The sequence below is a fragment of the Rattus rattus genome, chromosome 5 (assembly GCF_011064425.1).
Source record: "Rattus rattus isolate New Zealand chromosome 5, Rrattus_CSIRO_v1, whole genome shotgun sequence".
NCBI classification, from domain to species: Eukaryota; Metazoa; Chordata; class Mammalia; order Rodentia; family Muridae; genus Rattus; species Rattus rattus.
This window is the reverse complement of record NC_046158.1, coordinates 132,710,393-132,731,911: the sequence shown is the minus strand read 5'-3', so window position 1 is coordinate 132,731,911 and position 21,519 is coordinate 132,710,393. Positions and strand designations below refer to the sequence as shown.

The 21,519-nt window shown below is 44.7% G+C and overlaps 1 protein-coding gene across 1 annotated transcript in view; it reads right to left on the bottom strand.

The window, feature by feature from the left end:
- Positions 1–2,136: 2,136 nt before the first annotated feature.
- The window catches only part of LOC116902143 (polycomb group protein ASXL1), a 42,843-nt gene continuing 23,460 nt past the window's right edge, over positions 2,137–21,519 (bottom strand). The window contains exons 3-11 of the mRNA XM_032904472.1: positions 14,049–14,169; positions 13,877–13,974; positions 12,904–12,997; positions 12,241–12,393; positions 11,951–12,114; positions 11,760–11,856; positions 9,346–9,451; positions 8,063–8,687; positions 2,137–6,911 (exon numbers count right to left, since the gene is read on the bottom strand). Of these exons, the coding sequence (XP_032760363.1) occupies positions 4,038–6,911; positions 8,063–8,687; positions 9,346–9,451; positions 11,760–11,856; positions 11,951–12,114; positions 12,241–12,393; positions 12,904–12,967 (4,083 nt within the window). The 5' untranslated portion in view covers positions 12,968–12,997; positions 13,877–13,974; positions 14,049–14,169 and the 3' untranslated portion in view covers positions 2,137–4,037. The remainder of the gene's footprint in view (positions 6,912–8,062; positions 8,688–9,345; positions 9,452–11,759; positions 11,857–11,950; positions 12,115–12,240; positions 12,394–12,903; positions 12,998–13,876; positions 13,975–14,048; positions 14,170–21,519) is intronic.

The following is a 21,519-nucleotide window of genomic DNA, read 5'->3' as shown; positions in this document are numbered from 1 at the left end:
CATTGCTGTTAACAGTTGACACAAGACACCATCAACTGAGAAATGTCATTTAAAAAAAAAAGATTTGTTTAAATATGTGAGTACACTGTAGCTGTCCTCAGACACACCAGAAGAGGGCATCAGATCCCATTACAGATGGTTGGGAGCCACCATGTGGTTGCTGGAATTTGAACTCAGGACCTCTGGAAGAGCAGTCAGTGCTCTTAACCATTGAACCATCTCTCCAGCCCCCGGGAAATGTCACCTTAAAGCACTGACAAGATCATTCAACAATACTGGCAAACCTTTACCCAGTAAGGGAAAACAATCTCTTGTCCTTTTAAATCTTTTGAAATACCCTACCCTCCCATGCACAAAGTTTTGGGTTGAATTCCCAGTACCACATAAAACCTGGTGCAGTAGTTCATGCCAAGCACCTGGAAAGTAAGAGGCAGTGTCAAACCTGGGATATATGAAACAATGTTTAAAAACAAAACAAAACACTAGGTTTAATCCCCAAACTCAGAAGACAGAGGAATCTCTGAGTTCACAGGTAGCCTGATCTACATAGTAATTTCCCGGTCATACAGGGCATCCTTATATGAGACCTTATCTTAAAAATAAAAAGCCAATCCTCCCCAACCCCAAAAAAACCCACACCATACTGGTAGAACCTAGTACCAAATATAAATCAATAGTATCAACAATCTAAACCAACCTTTGCGAAAGGTCTGTCTCCCTCCATCTTTTTTATGAATTCAGAGTTTGTTAGGCTTACCTTTTAGGAACTGTTACATGAAGCACTTGGTTCTGTCAAGAGCTTGTGTGCATCCTGACAGTATGCAGCAGATGCACTTCTTAGTGGTGTCTTCAGAACGGTGAATATCCACCTATGGAGGCAAGGCAGCACCCAATAGTACTGTGCCAGGAAATCTTGGGCCAGGCTTTCACACTGATGTAATGGAGACAGGAGGCGAGGAATAAGTACTGCCCAATTTGGGGTACAAGTAGCAATCTCTAGGTCACAAAGCCCTACTTTCTCTATAGCTTACATGAGGAAACTGAATATGGGCACACATCTTGAGTCTGGTATTGTCAATGTGTACACAGGCCCCACACCCTTCAGACAAAGTCCTATTTCATCAAGAGCATGTTTGATATCAAATGGACCTCGTGCTTTCCTTGTTCCTTCCTTATTGGTCTTCTAATCTTTGCTCTGCACTCAGTAGCTAGAGTGGGGCTGAAAACCAAATGTCACCTCACAGCCTGTCTGGCCACCTTGGCACAGCCCTCAGACCTGCATCCTGAGCTCCCTCTGGGGTAAGGGTGACACAAGGCAGCAGTCATTCCCAAGTTAAAGTCTTGAGTTTATGGAGCTATTAATCCTTGCTTAGCCGAAGTCCTCCTCGGTGGCAAGTGTACCAATCACTCCATGTCAATGCAGTCAGCACCCATTTGGACAAGACAGTGGCAGGTAGTGCCCAAGCTTTTGAGTGGCACAAGATGTAGCCTGTACTCTAGCCACTGCCTCATTCTTAGAAACAATGCCGTCCCCGTCTCTAAGCTTATAAAGACATGAGTCTGACATGGCAACATGGGGGAATGAGAGAAGTCTTCACCAGCAAGAGCTCGTTGTCATCCAGCAGGAATGCTCAACAGCAGCCCTCAAACCTTCTGCCCAAGTGCCCACAAAGCGCGCTCCCATTTTCAGGTGCTGTACTTAGGTTCACTTCCATCCATATCCGCTCTGCTTAGTTATGTCTGAATGCAATCATAAAACTGCATTTGAGCACTCCTGAAGTAGTTGTCCCTGAAGCTCTTGGCATCCATGCAGTCTTGTTCAAACAGTAGTGACCCTGAAACTGCCTCATACCATGAACAAGGGGCCAGGTTGTCACCACCTCTGTGAATCTATATGGCAAGTAGTGTGGATGAGTTGCTGGAAGGAGGAAGCTTGACCATTATAGTTCCCATCACACCCATTAGCTTTCTGGCTCTACTACACCCAATGGTAACATCACCAAATCAAGAGTCCAAAGACCAGTGGAGCTGCCAATCCACTGCACACAGGAGCCCACAGTTAGGAAGAGCTCTCCTGTTCTGCACTTAACCCCACCTCCCGACACCCCCAGGCAGCCACAGATAACAAGGAGACAATGCAGGTTGTACAGGTTTATTTTCCAATACCAGTGAGACATACAAGAGCAGCGCTTTTCTGAGCAGCCCCGTGGACCAGACCACTGTCAAAGGTCGCACAAGAGGAGGACTGGACATGCTTGGCTCCTGCTCCTGGTCTTTGGTAAAGAGACTTCTGAGCACACAACATGGACTTGGCCAATACTGAATTCACTACCAGCTCCTCACTCATACTTCATGGATCCCCCAGTCCCCTCCCCACCAAAAAGACAGCCACCTCATGAAATGGCGGAGAGGCAGCTTACAAAGAAAATGAGACTTGCTCAAGGCACACAAATTTTTATACTTCATACAGAAACACTCACACAAGACGACAGACCTAAATTAAACAAGGACTCCCAACTTTCAAGTAAAAATACAGAAATGGCAGGAACCGGAATGAGGTTAGACAAATACAAAGGGCATCTACTTGATGGAACCATGTTAGGAGAGAGGCAGGCAGCAGGCATGGCTTTGTTCCCCTGAAACCTACTGTCAAAAGTAAGTCAAAAGGAGCCTAGCGATCCCCAATATTGCTTTGACAGGTGATGACCCTGGAGCCAGATCCAGAAGCCTGTCTCGGGGTTGTCCAAGGAACTCACCCATGAATCCAGGACTTAACACTGGTGATGACAATTTGTCATATGTGGCGGCAGCGCAGCCACTCAAGGCTGGAAGAGAATAGATACAAGGAACAAGACATGTTTGATCAATGGTGTCTGTGGCGCGCAGACTGCAGGAGATTCCCTGGTGACACAGGTGACAAGGCACAGGGCCAACCATAGGTCACAAGTCAGTAACTTCCTTCTCACATCAGGCAACACAGCACTCAGTGGTTTTGACAGTTGGTGCACGGAAGTAGACAACACCATTTTAATCAAGGGTGCTGAAGACGTAAACTAAGGAAGAGACGTTCATGTTCTCTGTACAATACATCCATTTACAGAATTGGCCAATACTGTGTACAACATATAAATACAGGATAAAACGTTAGGTGCATAGAGCATACTTACAGAAGCGAAAAGGTTCACTTTATACATCCAAGAATAGAGTTAAAATATAAAAATAAGAAACAGACTGCTTGGAAATGTAAAATGACTTTCACATACACAGGTGCATGGGTGCCCACTCCCACGGAATCAAATGTGACGGGTGGGTGGCAAGCAGGAGTCCCCTGCAAACATCTGTACAGTTGACTCTGAAGTCTACAGATAGCATTTCCACAGCAGACAGCCCTATTTCCAGACCCCATTGTCCAAGAAGGGCTATTCAAGCTTCCAAGAGAATCCGTGGATCCCTGGGTTACAGATTAAAGTTCCAAACTGGGTGAAGCACCAGAACCAAAGGTCAACTTGGCTCCATCAACTGGCAAATGACAGAATATGACATCAAGGTCATTGGGTGTTTGATCCCCTGGTGGGTAAAGACGGAAGTTACTTTAACCCTGTGTGGCTTCTGCAACCATCAACTCCCCAAGCTAAGCAGAAGATGGCAGGGAGGGGCAGTGGAAGACTGACATTCCTGCTTAGTTTAGGCAGGTGAGTTCCATCCATGGAGAACCCAACCTTCCTGCTTCAATTTCAAGTCCATTTGGGTGTCAGACAGGTTGCCCTGCCACACTGTACTGCCTGACTACAAGAGGTTTAGGCTGGATGGTCTTAGGCAACCATAGTGCCCCCTTCTCCCGGAATACCCTTCTGGCAAGGCTAGAAGGGTGCCAAGTGACAGAGGACTTCAGCACTATAAATTTCATGGGGAGGCAAGATTTATCTCATCTAGAGTGAGAGTTCATTATATCAGTGATATTTTGTACACAGATTTAAGATCAACCATTATTAAAATACACACACTAAATGTACAATGTTTCCAATGGCCATAATTTATTATCTCACCACAAGGCACAATACACAGAGCTTTGAAGGTCCAATGCAGTCATCATGGCAGAACGCTCCGCAGCCTTGGCACATGATCATGGCTTTCAGGCTGCATGCACACTGGAGAGAGATGCTTTCTACTGCACTGCTGTCAGTGAACATTTGTAGGGACAGTGATGCAGTGTGGCCTGTACCAAAGCTGGCTTTGTGGCTCAGCTGCACCACACCACCAGCGAGGCCTTTGGGAAAGGCGGCAGAGCTGGAGGAGTAATTAAAGCTGGTGGGACTCAGCTGGAGTTTAGAAAACTTCCCATACAAAGCCTGCTTGATGCTGAGTTGGGAGGGGATGGAAGGCGGCTCCAGGGGTTGACTGAACCCTTTCCCTGGCTCTCTGGGTAATTTCCAGAAAGGCAGGTCCACAACAAAAGGCATTCCTTGCAAGTGACCCACTAGTTCCAGAGAACTGTACCCTGCAGCTTTTCTGTTCTCTGCATCTGCTTTAATGGGATCCCTCAAAAATGTCTGCTCTGTCTTGATGCTGCCAGCAGAGACAGCTGGTGGTTTGGGCGTCCTGTTTTCCCTTGCAGTCTGCACACCATCAGGCACAGAGTTTTTGCTTGGTTCTATCTTCCTACTGGGAAACACTGGAGGGACCTCAGCAGGTAGTGGTATCTGCTCTTCAGACCTAGGGTACTGAAGGGTGGCAACTGTATTCCTAGGACCAAACAGTTTCTTCTCGCGACCACCAACATTGCTCTGATCACTCAGGGTCCCATCTGTCTGCTCAGACCCAAAGGAGAGGCTCACATTTGTGGAGGAGAAACATGGCACTTTGGAGGTAGTGTGATCTCCTAGAAACTGGCCTGGGGCAGCACCTGGATCACTGCCTTGAGACAGGGAATGGGCTTCTTTCTGCTCTTCGCAAAGGAAGGAAGAGAGATGCTCTTTGGAATCTATTTCTTCCAGGTTGCTAGAGGAAGGTGTCAGTTCTGTCACTGGATGCTGGGAGTCTGAACTTAGAACCAACCTGGCAATCTTCTGGGACATTCCAGGAGCTTTGGAGGCCTTTGCCCTGACAAGACCAGCACTTGCTCCATAGCTTTGGGCCAGAATAGACTCTTTCAATGCTTGTACAGAACCAGGGTTGCTTCTGGCAACTAGGTGATTGTCTCCCCCTGTACCTTGCAGAGTGCCTCTATCCTGGTTCTGTTCTCTAAGTGGCAGCTGTGGGGATTCAGGTTGGTTGCTTCTATGATCTGGAGCAAGAACCTTCTCCAGGGGCAAATTACCATGCAGCAGGTGCATCACAAGTGGGTTTGTAATCTCCGCTGAAGAACCAGGCTTTGGTGGGCACACAGACCGGGGCTGGCACTCAGTACTGGACAGCAGCAGGGAGTCTGGGATCTTGTGGGGGACTGCACATACTCTAGATACCCAGCTCTGAGGAGTAGCCACCCCTTCTGTCCTTGTAAGCACACTTAGGTCAGTGCTTGCCTTGGACAGTGAGGCAGATGGGTCCCAGTCCTGTTTTTCACTCCCACACAACAACCCTTTTACCACTGTGATTTCACATGCATCAACCTCACTGCTGTCCTCAGAAAAGTGGCCTTCAGAGTCAGAGGCTGTATCTGTGGATTCGTTGTGAGGACTCAGTATGTCAGAGATGCCATTCATTTCCAGTCTTTCAAGGTCTACCTGCTGACTGTCACTGCAAGTGCTGCCCATGACTCCTGGAGGAGGTGCAGTCCAGTGTGAAGCACAGCTCTCATGGTGGGGCAAAACTTCTGCATGCTCCCCAGGCACGGCAGCAACAAGGGGAACAGTTCTCTCCCACCCTTTTCCATCCTGGGGTTCCAGACATGGTGCATTTTCTCTGGCTTCTGGATAAGATTCTTTTATTACCTCATAATTTGACAGAATGGGTACCCAGGAGCCAGGACTACCAGATACAAAAGCCTCAGTTTTCAAAGTTTCTTGTCTACTCTCCCTTATGTGGGGGCCTGTGGCACCAACTCCTAACTCATCATCAGAAGGTCTATCCTGTAGGGAGTTAGCCAATGACAACTCAGATATAAAAGCAGGTGTCATATTTACAGGCTCCTTCATATTATCAAAGACCCGGTCACTTCCTCCTCCTAGTAGATCTCCCAATGGAGACTGTCCAGAACTACCCTCTGAGGGGACGGTGGGCCCTTGATCTTCACCACCCTTCTCCCAGGAAGGATTACTGGGCTCACACTCAGTCCTATCTTCTGGAAGCAACTTAGCCTGCTCTGCTAACATCTCAGCCACTGGAGTTTGGGAGGACAGAGGGGGCAAAGCCTGACAGGGCTGGTCTCCAGTGGGAGCAACAGGGGGTTGGGAGGCATCTTCCAGTCCACTTGTAAGCACACCTGGGGCCCTCTTCAACAGGCCGTTCTCTTCCTTTCCGAGAGAAGCAGAGTCCTCTCCTTTGGCTCTGACCATGGCGGCATCAGCCTGAGTGTGCTCTCCATTCAGAGGACAAGACGGCAGTAGTTGTGTTCGCTGTAGATCTGACGCACTCTCTCCAGGGTTGCTTGAGGCTCCCCTGGGCTCAGAGTGGCCACAGGCCTCACTACCATCACTACTGCTGCCGTCTCTGCCACCTCCCTCATCGATGGCCCCACTGCCACCTCCACCCGGGCCACCCCCCCCTCCGATGGCAGTGGCGGCCGCCTCTCGATTGCAGTGGTAGCCTCTCGCCCCTCGGGCCTGCAAAGCACGGGCTTTAATGTCTGCGAGGGTCCTGGCACCAGTCCAACCCCGGCAGGAAGACTCCGTGATGGGGACGATCCGGGGGCATATCTGGTAAGTGGGCCGACCTTTAGCCACCCAGGGTGGTTTGATACGTGAAAGTTGAATCTACAAGAAAAGCATAAATAAAAATTTTAACAGGGGGGTTGGGGATTTGGCTCAGTGGTAGAGTGCTTGCCTAGCAAGTGCAAGACCCTGGGTTCGGTCCCCAGCTTCGAAAAAAAGAATAGAAAAAAAAATTTTTTTTTTTAACAGGGTGACCCGACCTAGGAACTACAAAGCAAAACTGAAATTTAAGTCATCTTAGAGGTAATAGCCTAGAAAACTCATTTTCTTAACAATTATAGTAAAATGGCTACCCATGATATCAAGAGTCATTTTATGCTACATGTAAAGTCTCCCCACTTTTTAAGATTTCGTTTTTAGAATCATTCATTCATTGTATACCTGAATGCACACATGCCACAACACACATGTGCATGTCTTAGGCCAACTTGTGGGAGTCCGTTCTCTCCATCCATCAAGAGAGTCCCCATTAGATTTGGCAGCAAGCTCTTTAGTCACTGATATAAGGCTTTACATTGGCAATCCTCCTCCTGCCTTAGGCCCCCAAGTGCTGGGATTATACAGATAGGCCATCAAACCCATCTTTCAAATTTAATTTCTAATTGGATCTTATGAGTTATGAAACAATCTAACAATAAAAACATAAAACCCCAGGATTTTGACCTTGAGATAATTTTAACAAAAAAAAAGTGACTCATCTGCTGGATGGTGGCGTTGCAAACCTTTAGCCCCCGTGCTCAGGAGGCCAAGGCAGGCAGATCTCTGAGTTCAAGGCCAGCCTGGGCTACAAAGTGGGTTCTAGGACAGTCAGGGATACACAGGAAAACCTCTCTCTGGCAAAACAAAATAAATGAAGAGGAGGAGGAGGAAGAGGAGGAAAAGGAAGAAGGGGAGAGGAAGAGAAGGAAGAGGAGGAGGAAGAAGGGGAGGAAGGGGAGAGGAAGAGGAAGGGGAAGAGGAGGAAGAGGAGGAAGAAGATGAGGAGGAGGAAGAGGAGGAAGAAGAGGAGAAGGAGGAGGAAAAGTGTATTTTTCTAAGTCAGTCAATTAAAGCTTTCCTAAATAAAGTTTTATACACCACGTAATTCATGCCAGGGCCAAGGAGCCTCTACTTTATGCGTGCCCCTGCCAAATGAACTCATACTCCTCAGAAAGAAATCTGACACATGAGACAGTAAGTGCCAAGTATCTTACCCGGATGGGCGGGACTTTGGGCTCCTCTTTAGTGGGCTGTGGCTTTTCGGTGTGAACACTTTCAATTGTGTTACGAAAGGACTGACGATCTTCAAGCCGGGGCTTCTTTTCGGGAAAGGATGCAGAGGCTTCCTGCTCAAAGGATTTCCTCTTCTGATCCTTTGTTTCTTGATCCACACTGTCCTGAGGTAAGGTAGGGGTTCTGTCTGGAGATGCAGAGGCACAGGCCAAGTTGTCCATTTCTGTTTGTATCTGGGAAGCCACAGGTTCACTTGGACACTTGGGACCCTCCTGTCCAGATGCTGGGGAGGACACATCTGGCCCAGGGGGACTGTTCACCCCTGGTGAGTCGGTCTTAGCATCTTTAGAGAGTGAAACATCGGGTGCAGCATTTGCATCTTTAGCAACCCCTGCTTGTTCTGGCTCCTGTTTTTTGTACAGATTCCTTCTAGATCTGGTTCGGAGATCTGGCCGAGAACGTTTCTTAAAATGCCCGTCCCGTTGACGGGTGTTGGGCCCACGCTGTGGCCGCACTGACTCCCCTGAGACACAAAAGCCACTCTTGATTTTGGCCTCCTCCTGGTCTTCTTTCTGCTGCAGTGATTCTTCTTTGGTCAAACCCAATCTGCAAATCAAACTCACATCATCAACTACAGGCCAGAGAGTGTTTCTCTCTTATTTCTGGAACAATACACACCCAGATAACTTCACTAGAATGAAACAAATCTGCCTACTGCATAGCACTAAGCGCAGAAACCACAATAGCTCCCTGGGGGTAATAGTGAAGTGAGTCACCTAGTCATTCCCAGGCTTTAGGGACATACTCTACCTGTCCTTGGTATACAGGGCATTCTGAGTATCTCTAAGTCCCTTAATAAAACAGCATGTTTGTAATATAACCTATCTATATGCTCCTGGATACTTTATTTTTTGTTTAGTGTTGCTAGGACTCCAATCCATGGCCTCCCACATGCCAAACAAACAGACTTACACTCTACCACGTCTTCTCCCAGAGGCTTTAAAAAAAAGAAGAAAAGGAGCTTTCCCAGCATCATGTCTACAGATCTAGCCTCACTGAGTGTGATACTCGGCAGTAGTTAGTCCTGTGTTCATCAGTGCACAGAGAGCCATGGTTTCCTCCTTAAACAATCATTAGTTTGTTCAAACTATGCATACAGAAGTGCAGATATGAGTGGCCACTGTAAATGGCAGGTATTTGGACACCAACTGCCTATGTCCCAACAAAATGCCCAGAGCAGAACTCATACTACTGAAGGCCTTACTTCTGTCCATAGTAATCTTCAAAGAACTTTTCCTTCCATTGTTCCACCTTCTTCTCCTTTTCCATTTCCTGTCTTAGCCTGACTTGCATCTCATGAGTGAATTCACCTAAAGAGAAAAATGACTTCCAGTTAATGAATTCTGGATACTAAAGTATCTGTTCTACAGACATTGAAGTCTTCTAGTTCCACAACAAGCATTTTATTGTTTGGTGTGTGCCCATACACTCATGTGGAGGGCAGAGGATAATTTTGGGAATTATCAAGGCTGGTTTGCTTTAAAGATTTATTTTTATGTATGTGTCTGTGTATGCCATGTGCTGAGGCTAGGAAAGGGTAAAAGACCCCACTGAGCTGGAACACGGGTGCACCAAACTAAATACGTCTTCTGGAAGAGCAGGGTGTACTCTTAACTGCTGAGCCATCTCTACCCAGATGTACATATTTTGTTTGAAATAAGATCTTTCACTAGCCTGGGACTCACTCTCACTACTCAGCCTAGGCTATCTTGGCAGTGAACCTCCACAAGCTGCTGATTCCCACCTACTCAGTGCTGGCCGTGCTACTGTAGCGCATGTACAACAGGCTACCACTAGGTTTTGTGTGTGTATGTGTGTAGAGGGGGAGCATTCGGGGATTAAAATCAGGCCTTTATGATTACACGGTAAGCAGCTTACCAACGGGACCATCTCCTCCAGCTCCTACAAGGCAGTTTTTAAAAAACAAAACAAAACAAAACAAAACAGAGAATTTGACTCCTAACTGTCAGTGGACCTCCCAGAGCATACTTCTAACTCAGGACAGAACTAATAATTCTATCTAAGAGAGAGCTACTCCTCTATCATCAGTCCAAAGCAAGCAACACATTCATCAAGACAATGAAAAACAAAAGACCATTCTCGAAGTTTATCTTTGGGCCTGGCCATTTGGTGGCATCTGGGAACCTGGATTTAAAGTACTCTCACCACCCTAAGTGATGAGTGGCTCATTATGCTCTCGATGCTAACAATATTATTCATGCTAAAGACACCTGCTTTCTTTTTAGGAACTAACGCCTTATATTAATACCTCTTGATAAACAAGCTGGTGAAAAATGAACAATGAATAGAGCTTTTAGAACTAGCAATGGCTTCCAACAGAAGCAGCCCCTAATAAAACCCTGGGTACCAGGGCTTGGTGGTTAAGAGTTTGGCTCCAAGAATCCATGTTAAGTAATTTACAACTAACTACCTCTAAGGGAAAAGAACACCTATGGCTTCTGGAAGGACTTCAACTCTTGTGCACATATCCAAAGACACACATACTCCTAATTAAGGAGCAAAACAAAACAAAATCCCGTGTGCTAAGTCTACCAAAATTCTCTGGTAGACTTTGTTTTTTTTAAAAGATTTATTTATTATATATACAGTGTTCTGCTGGCAGCTATTATCTGCAGGCCAGAAGAGGGCACAAATTTACATTACATTACAGATGGTTATGAGTCACCATGTGCTTGCTGGGAATTGAACTCAGGACCTCTGGAAGAGCACTACTCTTAACCGCTGAGCCTTCTTTCCAGCCCCCTGGTAGACATTTTCACACCATCACAATTTACTTCTGAGGTATTCATTTATGTCCTATGATTCAATCCACAGAAGTTTCAGAAACCTGGGCCTGGATGTCCCTGTACCTGTGTGCCTTTTTCCATTGACAATCTTACTTTATATTGTTCTGCTGTAATAAACCCCACCTCTCTACATAAACTGTCAAAATTAACAAAACTCAGGGGGTAATCTTGGATCCTCTCCACACATTCACTGTGAAGCTACTATAGAGAACTAAATTCAGAGAAGTTAGTATCTACTCTAAGTGACTATGGCAGAAAGAGAGCATGGCGGCAATGAGTATGTCATCTTGGGGCGCTTTTCTTCGCACATGCACACAATGCCATTACTGAAAGGTATAGGTATATACAGTTTTAGTGATAAAAGAACATATATAGAATGAATACTCCTAATATGTCGTGTTTTCAGAGCAATGTGTCCTATTAATAACCACCACTAGTACAACGAGCAAGCCTACCTTACATTAATATCTTCTCAGAAAAAAAAAGTGGTGAAAATAAACACGTGGATTTTACACACTTGATCTTAGCAAAAGCCTGAATTACGAAGTGCTTAAGTTGTTTTCTTTTCTTGATGAGTATGGGTGTCTGATGCATGTAAGTCCATGCACCATGTATGTGCCTGGCGCCCTAGGAGGCCAGAAGAGGGCATTCGACCTCCTAGAATTAGAGTAACAAGACAATTCTGAGTTTCTACGTAGGTGCTAAGAATTAAACCTGGGTCTGCTGGAAAAGCAGGAATGCTCAACCTCAGAGCTGCAAAATAACCACACACAACAGCTCTCTCAGGCCACATGCTATGGAATCTACTCACCTTCAGCCAGGCGTTCCCTCCAGCTCTGAGCTGCATGGGTGAAAAACTCATTATTGAGTGCACTGCTGCTGAGGCGCAACAGGCCATCCGTCCCCACCTAGGAGGGCAAAGGATAAGACAGACACAATAAGGCGACTTGAGAGAACAGGAGCCCGCGCGGGCATCGACCAAGAGGAACTGTGCACAGGCACCTGTCTATCCACTTCAGGCAGGAGGAAGAGGAGTTGCTGCTGGAAGTGTGATGGCAGGGCATGGAAGGTCCGAGAGTTTATCAAAGCACGAAGATTGGTGTTAACAAGAATGGACCCAGGCGTCTCAAAATCTACCTCTTCCCCTCTGTTGCGCTTCATTTGACCTGTGATTTTTTGGAAGCAAGAAGTAAGGATTTTTAGTTTAAAGGGGGAAAACGTCCTGAGAGAACAACCTCTCAGTCCTGCAGAGAGCCCTTTTACAGACAGAGAAATATGTGCCTCCTTCTCACCTGTGGCTGGCTTCCGGAAGCCTCTCAAGAGAGGGGCAGGGTCCCGAGTGACCTCAGCCTGGCTTCGAATAGCACTGTTGCCCAAAGCCAGAGAGCCGCTGCTGCTGCTGGATGGACTGCCACTCTCACCATCTGCATGACGGCCTGAGAACCCTGAAGGCACAGCACTTCATTGTCAGAAGCATCATAAGCTGTACTCGTGGCTCTCAGACAAGCTTAATTCTCCCAGCACTCGCTCCCTGACATGCTGCTGTCAATAGAGGGATGCTTCTGGCTCCCAGCCCTGAGTTGGCAGGGACCATTACCTCATGGTCTGGCTTAAAATATCACTAAATAATGCCAAACCACTGGCAGAGCCATCCATCATCAGATGTTCATGGCCAACCCTAGAGTCAAGAAGAGGGTTCATGGCAAAACCCAGCACAAAGCCCTAATCACAATACAATACAATACAATACAATACAATACAATACAATACAATACAATACAATACAATTCAATTCAATTCAATTCAATTCAATTCCACTGCCTTCCCGGGTTCTCAAGGCTTTTTTTGGACTCAGTAACTCTACCGGCATCACACTGTTAAGTCAAAAGTTGCTGACAGAGATAGGTCCCCAGGACCCTAGGAAAAAGGACCACAACCACTGAGACTATACATACCCGATGCAGGTTCCACGTGGGCCCCGTTTACCTTCAGAGGAGTCAGAACAACACGAGGCAGCATGACCCCAGTCCTTTTCTTTTGTTTGTTTGCCTGTATTTCCAGAAGGGATTTAAAAGAAACAAGGAGTCCATCTGTAGGGTGCTACAGCATTCCTTTAGCTCTGCCCTATTCATTCATGTCAAGGGCTAGTGATGTGACTCAGTGTCTAAACGAACTTCTTCCTGCACAAACCTGATAACCTTTTTTCAACCCCAAAATCCTAAAGGGGAGGAAGAGAACTGACTCTCCAAAGCTGTCCATTGATCTCCACTGCTGTTGCAAGTGAACACACATATACACACATATAAAATTTCAAAGTTCATGTAGGGATTGGAGAGATGGTTCAGTAGTTAAGAACACTGTCTACCCTTCCAAAGGATGTGGGTTTGATTCCGTGCACACACATAGCAGCTCACACCCATCTGTAGCTCTAGTTCCAAAGGATTTGATTCCTTGGTCCTAATCTAGACCCCACCCCCCCCCCCCCCCACCCCCCCCACAAACTCTGCACATACACACATGTAAGCAAAACATTCATACACATAAAAGAAAAAAAATCTTTAAAATCCAGTTCACACGTACACAAGAGCTCCCAGGCAATGTTAGTACAGGTATGGACCAATGTCAACGCACTAAGCATTCCCCTTAGCTGGGGGGTAAAAAAAGAATCAGACACTGTTGTCCCCATCCTAGAGATAAAGGAACTAGTCACAGATGGAGGTGACATGGGGCTGAGGATGTAGCTCAGTGGTAGTGTTTGCCTAACCTGCAAAGTCCTGGATTCAGTCCCTAGCACTGTAAAACAATGAATTTTACTCTCTCCATTCTTCAAATACATCTCTTGACACTCTGCTGAAGACAGACAAACCCTGTCACATGTCTGCTTTCATCCACACAATTCTTCTATCCTGTCACTAATGAGCCCATTACCTGTGAGGAAGCCCTGTGGCTGTCCCTGGGATTGGAGAGGGACCTGCTCTGAGACTCTGTAGAGCAGGATGCATTTGAAGATGTTTCATCCAGAGACACTGGAAGACAAGAAAACCAAAGCTGAGCCCCTTGGCACTGCCTGTCTTTTCCTGACTCTTGCTCTAGCACTTACCATCATTTTCACCACTCACAGTGCTGGCTTCATTAGACCCACAGCTTTCCACATCAGCGGAGTCCTCTGGTTCTTCTCCATCCAGTGTAGCTACATTTCTAGACCACTGCACAGCATCTTTCTGTGACAGAAAAGTTAAAACTCAGGTGAATAAAACCTTTCAAATCCAACGAGCACAGTAAACATTCCTAAATACATGCTTTTTGTTTATTTCTTTGTTTTTTGAAAAGCTAAGAGGACTCTCGTGCTCATTTCCTCAGATGTTTCTCAGCAGTTGCTATCAGTAAAGGATGCAGAGGGAAGGGCTAGAAAGATCCAGAAATTTCTCCATAGGCTTAGAGTGGAGTCCTATTGTCAATCTAATGCTGGACCCTGCTTCAGGCTGAGGGATACCAGGTCTTTTCCATTACCACTGAACAGTGGATCAGAGGAGATCAACTGCTCCTTGAAGCAGCCATCTCTGGGACACTTAAAGCACAGTATGGTAAAAGGGCTGGTTTTACCAAAGCAAGTCAGATAATTAGGTGACCTTCACAGTAGGCTCTGCAGAGAAGAGTAATCAGGTGAACCAAGGTGCTGGCCATGTGAGGACCTCTGGGTACCCCCCTGCACAGATCAGCTCAAAGGCCCCTGGAGCCCAGAGAAACACCGCCAAAGACAGTGCAAGCACACAGAACGTATGCTTTTGAAGATGGGTTTGCAACTTCCTCTATGACTGTTCCACTGATCCTAAGATTTAAAATATCATTTTCTTTTTGAGAAAGTATAGTTCCAACTTGAACTCTTAATTCCCTTGTCTCTACTTCCTCCTCCCAAATGCTGGGGTAACAGGCATGCACCATCGCACGCAGGCACGCACTCACACCCCAAAAACGAAAACCAAACCAAAACAAAAAAGTTTACCAGCTCTCTTAAACACTCCCAACAGTATTCACTGTGAGAGCTCAGGTCCCTCATAGTCACCAATATTTGGTATTGGTATTTCCATCCTATGGGCAATGGTATTTCATGGTTTTAATTTTTTTTTAAAGATTTATTTATTCTATATTAAGTACATTGTTGCTGTCTTCAGATCCACCAGAAGAGGGCATCAGATCTCATTACAGATGGTTGTGAGCCACCATGTGGTTGCTGGGAATTGAACTCAGGACCTCTGGAAGAGCAGTCAGTGCTCTTAACCACTGAGCCATCTCTTCAGCCCATGGTTTTAATTTTTATCTCCATGTAAACTAAACCTCCCAACTTATAAATAAATAAAACTTCAAAAAAACAAAAACAACAACGGGGCTGGAGAGATGGCTCAGTGGTTAAGGGCACTGACTGCTCTTCCAGAGGTCCTGAGTTCAAATCCCAGCCACCATATGGTGGCTCACAACCGTCTGTAATGGGAACTGATGCCCTCTTCTGGTGTGTCTGAAGACACCTACAGTGTACTTATAAATAAATAAAACTTCAAAAAAACAAAAACAACAAACCTCCCAACTATGTTGCCGATGAAACCTAGGATCACCGTTAGTCAACATCTCAGTCTTGTTGGGCATTTAAAAAAAAGTCCTCATTAGTTATTCCCTGTCTTCCTATTTAGGAGTTAAGACTAAATCTCCAGAGACCCTGTCACAGAACACCACAGGCATCTCCATGCAGTGTTTTGCTCACATTTACCTATTACTTATCTGTATCATTTTACAAAAATCCTTTATCATGTTTTAATTGACTGGGGGGCAAACACATGGGAGTTAAGGTTACCCCCTTTTTTCAAGGTTAGCCCTCTCCTTCCACTGTGTGGGCCCTAGGATAAAACTCAGGTCATCGAGTTTGGCAACAAGTGCTTTTCACCAGGCCCCATATATGCTTAAATATTTAAGTATCAACTAGGTTAGGAGAATTGCAGGTTCGAGGTTCACCTGGGCTACATAGCCAACTCCAGGTCATCAAATAAAAATAATAAGCAAGGCCCAGAGAGATGGCTCAGCAGTCAAGAGCATGTGCAGCTCGTCCAGAGGACCCACGTCCACCCAGCACATGCAGTGTCTCGAAGCTGCCTGAGTCTCCACACACCTGTGGCCTCTGTGGGCACCCACACGTAATTTTAGGAAAATGAAAATCCCAGGTAGGATTTTCTAAAAAGTACTCTTTTTAGAAGGGAAATTGAGGACCATTCAAATTACAAATAACTAAACCCTAAGAAGACCCAAACCCTTCAACAGTTCACCACAGTTCCATACCAGTGCATGATAAGAAGACACAAGATTAGAAGACAGGCAGCAGAGAATTCTATATCCACAACTAAGATTTCAGAGACTCAGATCATACTGTGAGGGTAAAAAACACATGCAAAATTCAAGTCACATAGTTGGAAACATAGTTCAGTTGGTGAATGCTTGCCTAACATCAGTGATTCTCTGCAACCTGAACACTTGGGAGGTGAAGGAAGAGGACCAGGTGTTTGAGGTCATTCTTTTTTTTTTTTTTTTTTTTTTTTGGTATTTCTATGTATTTATTTTATGTATGTGAGTACATTGTCGCTGTCTTCAGACCAGAAGAGGGCATCTGGTTCCACTACAGATGGTTGTGAGCCATCATGTGGTTGCTGGGATTTGAACTCAGGATCTCTGGAAGAACAGTCGGCGCTCTTAACCCCTGAGCCATCTCTCCAGCTCTCCACCCGCTCCCCGATATAGAAAAGCAAAACCCCAAACCCCAAACATCAGGATAAGGTATCTTTAGGAAGCAAGGCCCCTGTTCGGTCCCCAGCTCCGAAAAAAAAAAAAAAAAAAAAAAAAAGAAAAAAAAAGAACAGGATAAGGGCAAAAGCTCTTTTGTAAGACAGGGTCTCACTATATTGCTCTGGGTAGCCTGCAGACTATGTGACCAAGTTGGCACTGAATTCACAGATCCACCAGCTTCTGTGAATTCTTCCTTCTCCAGGATCTAGTCAGGAAAGTACACTCTTCATCAGGAAAATTTCTTTTTGCAGCAGAGGCTGATAGAGAAAATCACAATCTATCAAGATGAAGAGTTGTGCAGCCCAGTCCTAGTGGGTAAATTTATCCATACCACATCTCTTATATCCAAGGTTCAGTGATCATTTTGGAAGGGGCAGAAAAATTCCAAGAGCTAGAGTTTGCTGTAAGACTTTGTCTCCTAGAAATGTCAGAAGTAGTTCAACTGGTAGGGGGAACGGACCCCAAAAAGCCCTGAGAGACCCACTGCTGCCGCTGGCCAAGTCACCATCACACCTGGGAGGAGCTGCAGTTGTCAGTGCAGGCCTGTCACCATCACCACAATCACCAGCAGTGAGGGGAAGACTCAGCAGCCAACGCTGTCCCCAACACCAAGCCAGGCTCCATTGCAACGGTTTTGTGAACAGTAAATGTAAGGTTCAATGTAAGAACAGATAAAGTTTCATCAACAGGAATGACACCAGGTAAGAAGTATTTGTACCCCAGACTGCCATAAAGAAGAACAACTCCAGGAAGTACCTTCGCAGTGTAGGAGATGGAGAGACCATGGAGTTTGATGTTGAAGGAGAAAAGGGCGCAGAGGCAGCAAATGCTACAGATCCTGGTGGAGTTCCAGTTCAAGGCAGTAAATACGTAGCAGACCTTAACCATTATAGACACCAATCACGTCGTAGGGGTCCTCCACACAATTACCAGCAAAATTACCAGAATAGTGAGAGTGGCAAAAAGAGCAGGTATCAGAAAACGCTCCCAAAGGCCAGGCCCAACAACGCCAGCCCTATCTCGGGAGAAGGTTCCCACCTTACTAGATGTGGAGACCCGATCACGATATTCTAGCCCCGCTGTGCAAGGAGAAGCGGTAGAGGGTGCTGACATCAGGGTGCAGGAAAGCAAGGTAGACCAGTGAGATAGAATATGTATCGGGGTTACAGACCACAATTCTGCAGGGGCCCTCCTCGCCAAAGACAGCCTAGAGAGGATGTGGCAATGAAGAAGACAAAGAAAATCAAGGAGATGAGACCAAAGGTCAGCAGTCATTTTAAAGTCGGTACCATGGCAACTTCAATCACTAACGCAGATGCCCAGCGAACCCTAAACCACAAGATGGCAAAGAAACAAAAGCAGCCGATCCACCAGCTGAGAATCCATCCACTCCAGAGGCTGGCTTACCTCTACCATCATCTGGTTTGGTCATCTAACAAGAAAAAATGAATATGAAATTCCAGCAATAAGATATGAACAAAGATTGGAGCTGAAGACCTTAAGTGCTTGCTTTGTGCCCATTGACCAGATCCACTAGAACTATCTGCATTATGCAACATGGGGCTTTTATTATTTTTACCTAAAGATGTCTGTTCTTGGTAATGACAAATGTATTTAAGGGGAAAAAAAAAGGTCTGTTTTTTCTCAATACACCTTGAACGGTTTTTAAATTGTTTCATATCTGGTCAAGTTGAGATTTTTTTTTCCCTTGTGGAAAGGTTTAATGAGAGAAGAAGAGTAGAAGAAGAGAGAAGTAAAGGCCAGTCATGAGCACGTGGAGGGGAGGAGGGGAAGGGAATGGGGAGAGAAGGGACAAAGGGAAAGAGGGCAAAAGGGAAAGAACAAGGAGCAAGAACAAGAGCTGAGATTTTTAAGAACTTCATTTTCAATTTGTAATAAAGTTTACAACTTCATTTTTTCAAAACAGTCAACAAACTGCAAGCACATGTTAATAAAGGTCTTAAATAAAAAAAAAAAAAAAAAGAAATGTCAGAAGCTACAACATGAAGTCTCACCAACATGACTGACTGCCTAAGCAGGACTTGAACAAGTATGCCACTAAGTGACTAGCTGAAATGGAGAAGGGAAGGCTCAGCTGGCCTCAACACTAGACAGAGGACTGCAGCAGCTCGGAAAGTCTTTCCCAGGAAGAGCACATCCATTGGGTTACCAAATGGTCAGCTCTGAAGACATTCAAACAAGTAATGTCATAGAGACTGAGCAGGATCTGGGAATACATACATGAATATATATCACACAACATACATCATACATATATACATATAAAAAAAGGAGAAAAAAAAGTCCATGAATTTGAAAGAGAATAAGTGGGAAGGTACGAGGGGGGAGGGGTTGGAGAAAGAAAAGGGAATGGGGAAGTGACATAATTATAATCTGAAGACACTTTTTAAAAATTGCTCAGCAGGGAAATGCTTCTTTTAAATAATTCGCCAGTGATTAAATGAAGTAGTTGCTAGGGTCTAAAAGGAGGGGACAATGAATGACATCACTAAAAGGTCTGTTTCTTTTAGGGGTAATGAAAATGTTCTAGAATTATACCATGGTACTGTTTATAACCTTTGAATATACTAAGAAGTCATTGAACTGGTCACTAAAGGGGAAAACTGTATGGTCTGTGAACCTTGGTTCCATTAAACCTTCATCTAAAATGTCTAATTACGTTTTAATTTTAATAAATAAATCATTAAGAATAAAATTATTAAAGCAAATTCTATGTGCACTTACAACTTCACTTTTAACATTATTTTAGATTTCTCTAGTTTATGTACAGAGTGTTTTACCTGTTTGTATGTTTGTGTACCCAGAGTTCAGAAGAGGGCATAGGATCCTCTAGTATTGGAGTTGTGAACAGTTATGAAACAAGTGCTTCTAAACCACTGAGCCCTCTTGCCAGCCACCAAATTTCATTGTTTTAAAAAAATTTTTATTTTAATGTATGTTTATTTTAATGAGTTTTGTTTGTATCCATGTTTGTGCTTTGTAAGGTTGCTTAGTACCTACAGAGGTCAGAAGGCATCCGATTCCCTAGGACTGGGGTTATCTACAGTTGAGAAATGCCAGGTGTGTGCTGGGAACCAAAGGTAGGTCCTCTGTAAGTCCAGTCAGTGATCTTAACCACTGACTCATCTCTTCAGCCCTGAGACATGACCATTTCTCTTAAATTTGATATAAAAATAGTTCTATTAAATTTGAAATTTATTTCAACATTGAGCTGTCAAAGAAAAAAGGAAATAAATACTGTTTTTTTTTCTTTTTACTTTCTTTTTTTCAGAGCTGGGGACTGAACCCAGGGCCTTGCGCTCTACCACTGAGCTAAATCCCCAACCCCAAATACTGTTATTTTTAAAGTGAGCACACTCTTATAGCAGTTTAAACAGAGAAATTTTGTGAATTTTCATTCATGACAAAAAAGGAGTTTCTATCAACCAAGAATAATTCCTCCCTGGGATTTGCAGCTCACACCTGCAAGACAAGTTTGTAGTTAGTGGAAACTGACCATGACTCACCACCCTCTAAACCCTCAAGTCTAGGTGGTTTAGAATTCATACTTTCTTCAACTTTAGAATGAGAACGGAGTAACATTATTAATACTATATTAGCACCACCTGCAACATATAATCAACTACATTTTAATATTCTTAAAACAAAACCTGTACACATACCAAGCAAAATAAACAGGTGAAAAAACTGGACCAGAGAGATGACTCAGAGTTTTCTGCCAATCTTAATGGTCTAAGAAGTTCAAGTCTTAGGACCCATCAAAAGAATGTTACCTTCTGAGACAGACAGACGGGCAGAGTGGCACACACATGTAATCCCAGCACTTGGAAGGCCGAGGTAGAAGGATGACTGACTACTTCTTGAGCTACACCAAGAATGCCAAGGCAATCAACAATAACAAAACATGCTAAAGGACTGAGGTTTTACAGCCCCACTCTTCTCATAAATTATAAAATATAAAGAAAATTTAAACAACTATTTTATCAAAGCCCAGATTCCACATGCTTGAGCATGCCACAATGTGAAAAAATAAGGCAATATTTCAATAGAGAAACTCATATAAAAAGAATTACTGTGCAGTTATTTTCATAAAAACTTATTAAAAATGTTTACTCACTTATGTTTATTTCACGTGTATTGATATTTTTGATACCTTGTATATCTATGTATCATGTACTTACTTACAGTGGCCTCAAAGGCCAGAAGAACGCATCAGATTCCCTGAAACTGGAGTTAAAGGGGTTGTGTGCTGTAAAGTGGGTGCTGGGAACCCAACCTGGGTCCTCTTTAAGAACAGACAGTGCTCTTCCCTGCTGAGCCTCTCCCCAGCCTCAAACAGTTTTTATTAAACTAGTTTTATGAAAAACCAAAAGCGCCCTGAAAAGCCTTGATAATCTGTATTAGAGATAAATGAAGACTGGTATGGTACACTATTGAACAGCAGATAAGGGAGTGAACATGCCCATAGTGCATGTTTTTCATGGCCACATATAGAAAGAAACCTGGCTGACTATGGGTGGGAGTGGGAAAGAGACACGGAAGTCAAGGTCATTTCCCACCTTCTCTGCAGGAAGGTGGCTTGAACTATTTAAACATAGCAACCAAACCATACTTCTTTTCATCCCCTGAAGCACAACAGAAATAATAAAGAGAAGGGGAGATAAAAGACAGCAGAGTAAAAATACGAACAGAATCTAGAAGATGCTAGCAGGAGGAAAAGAGAT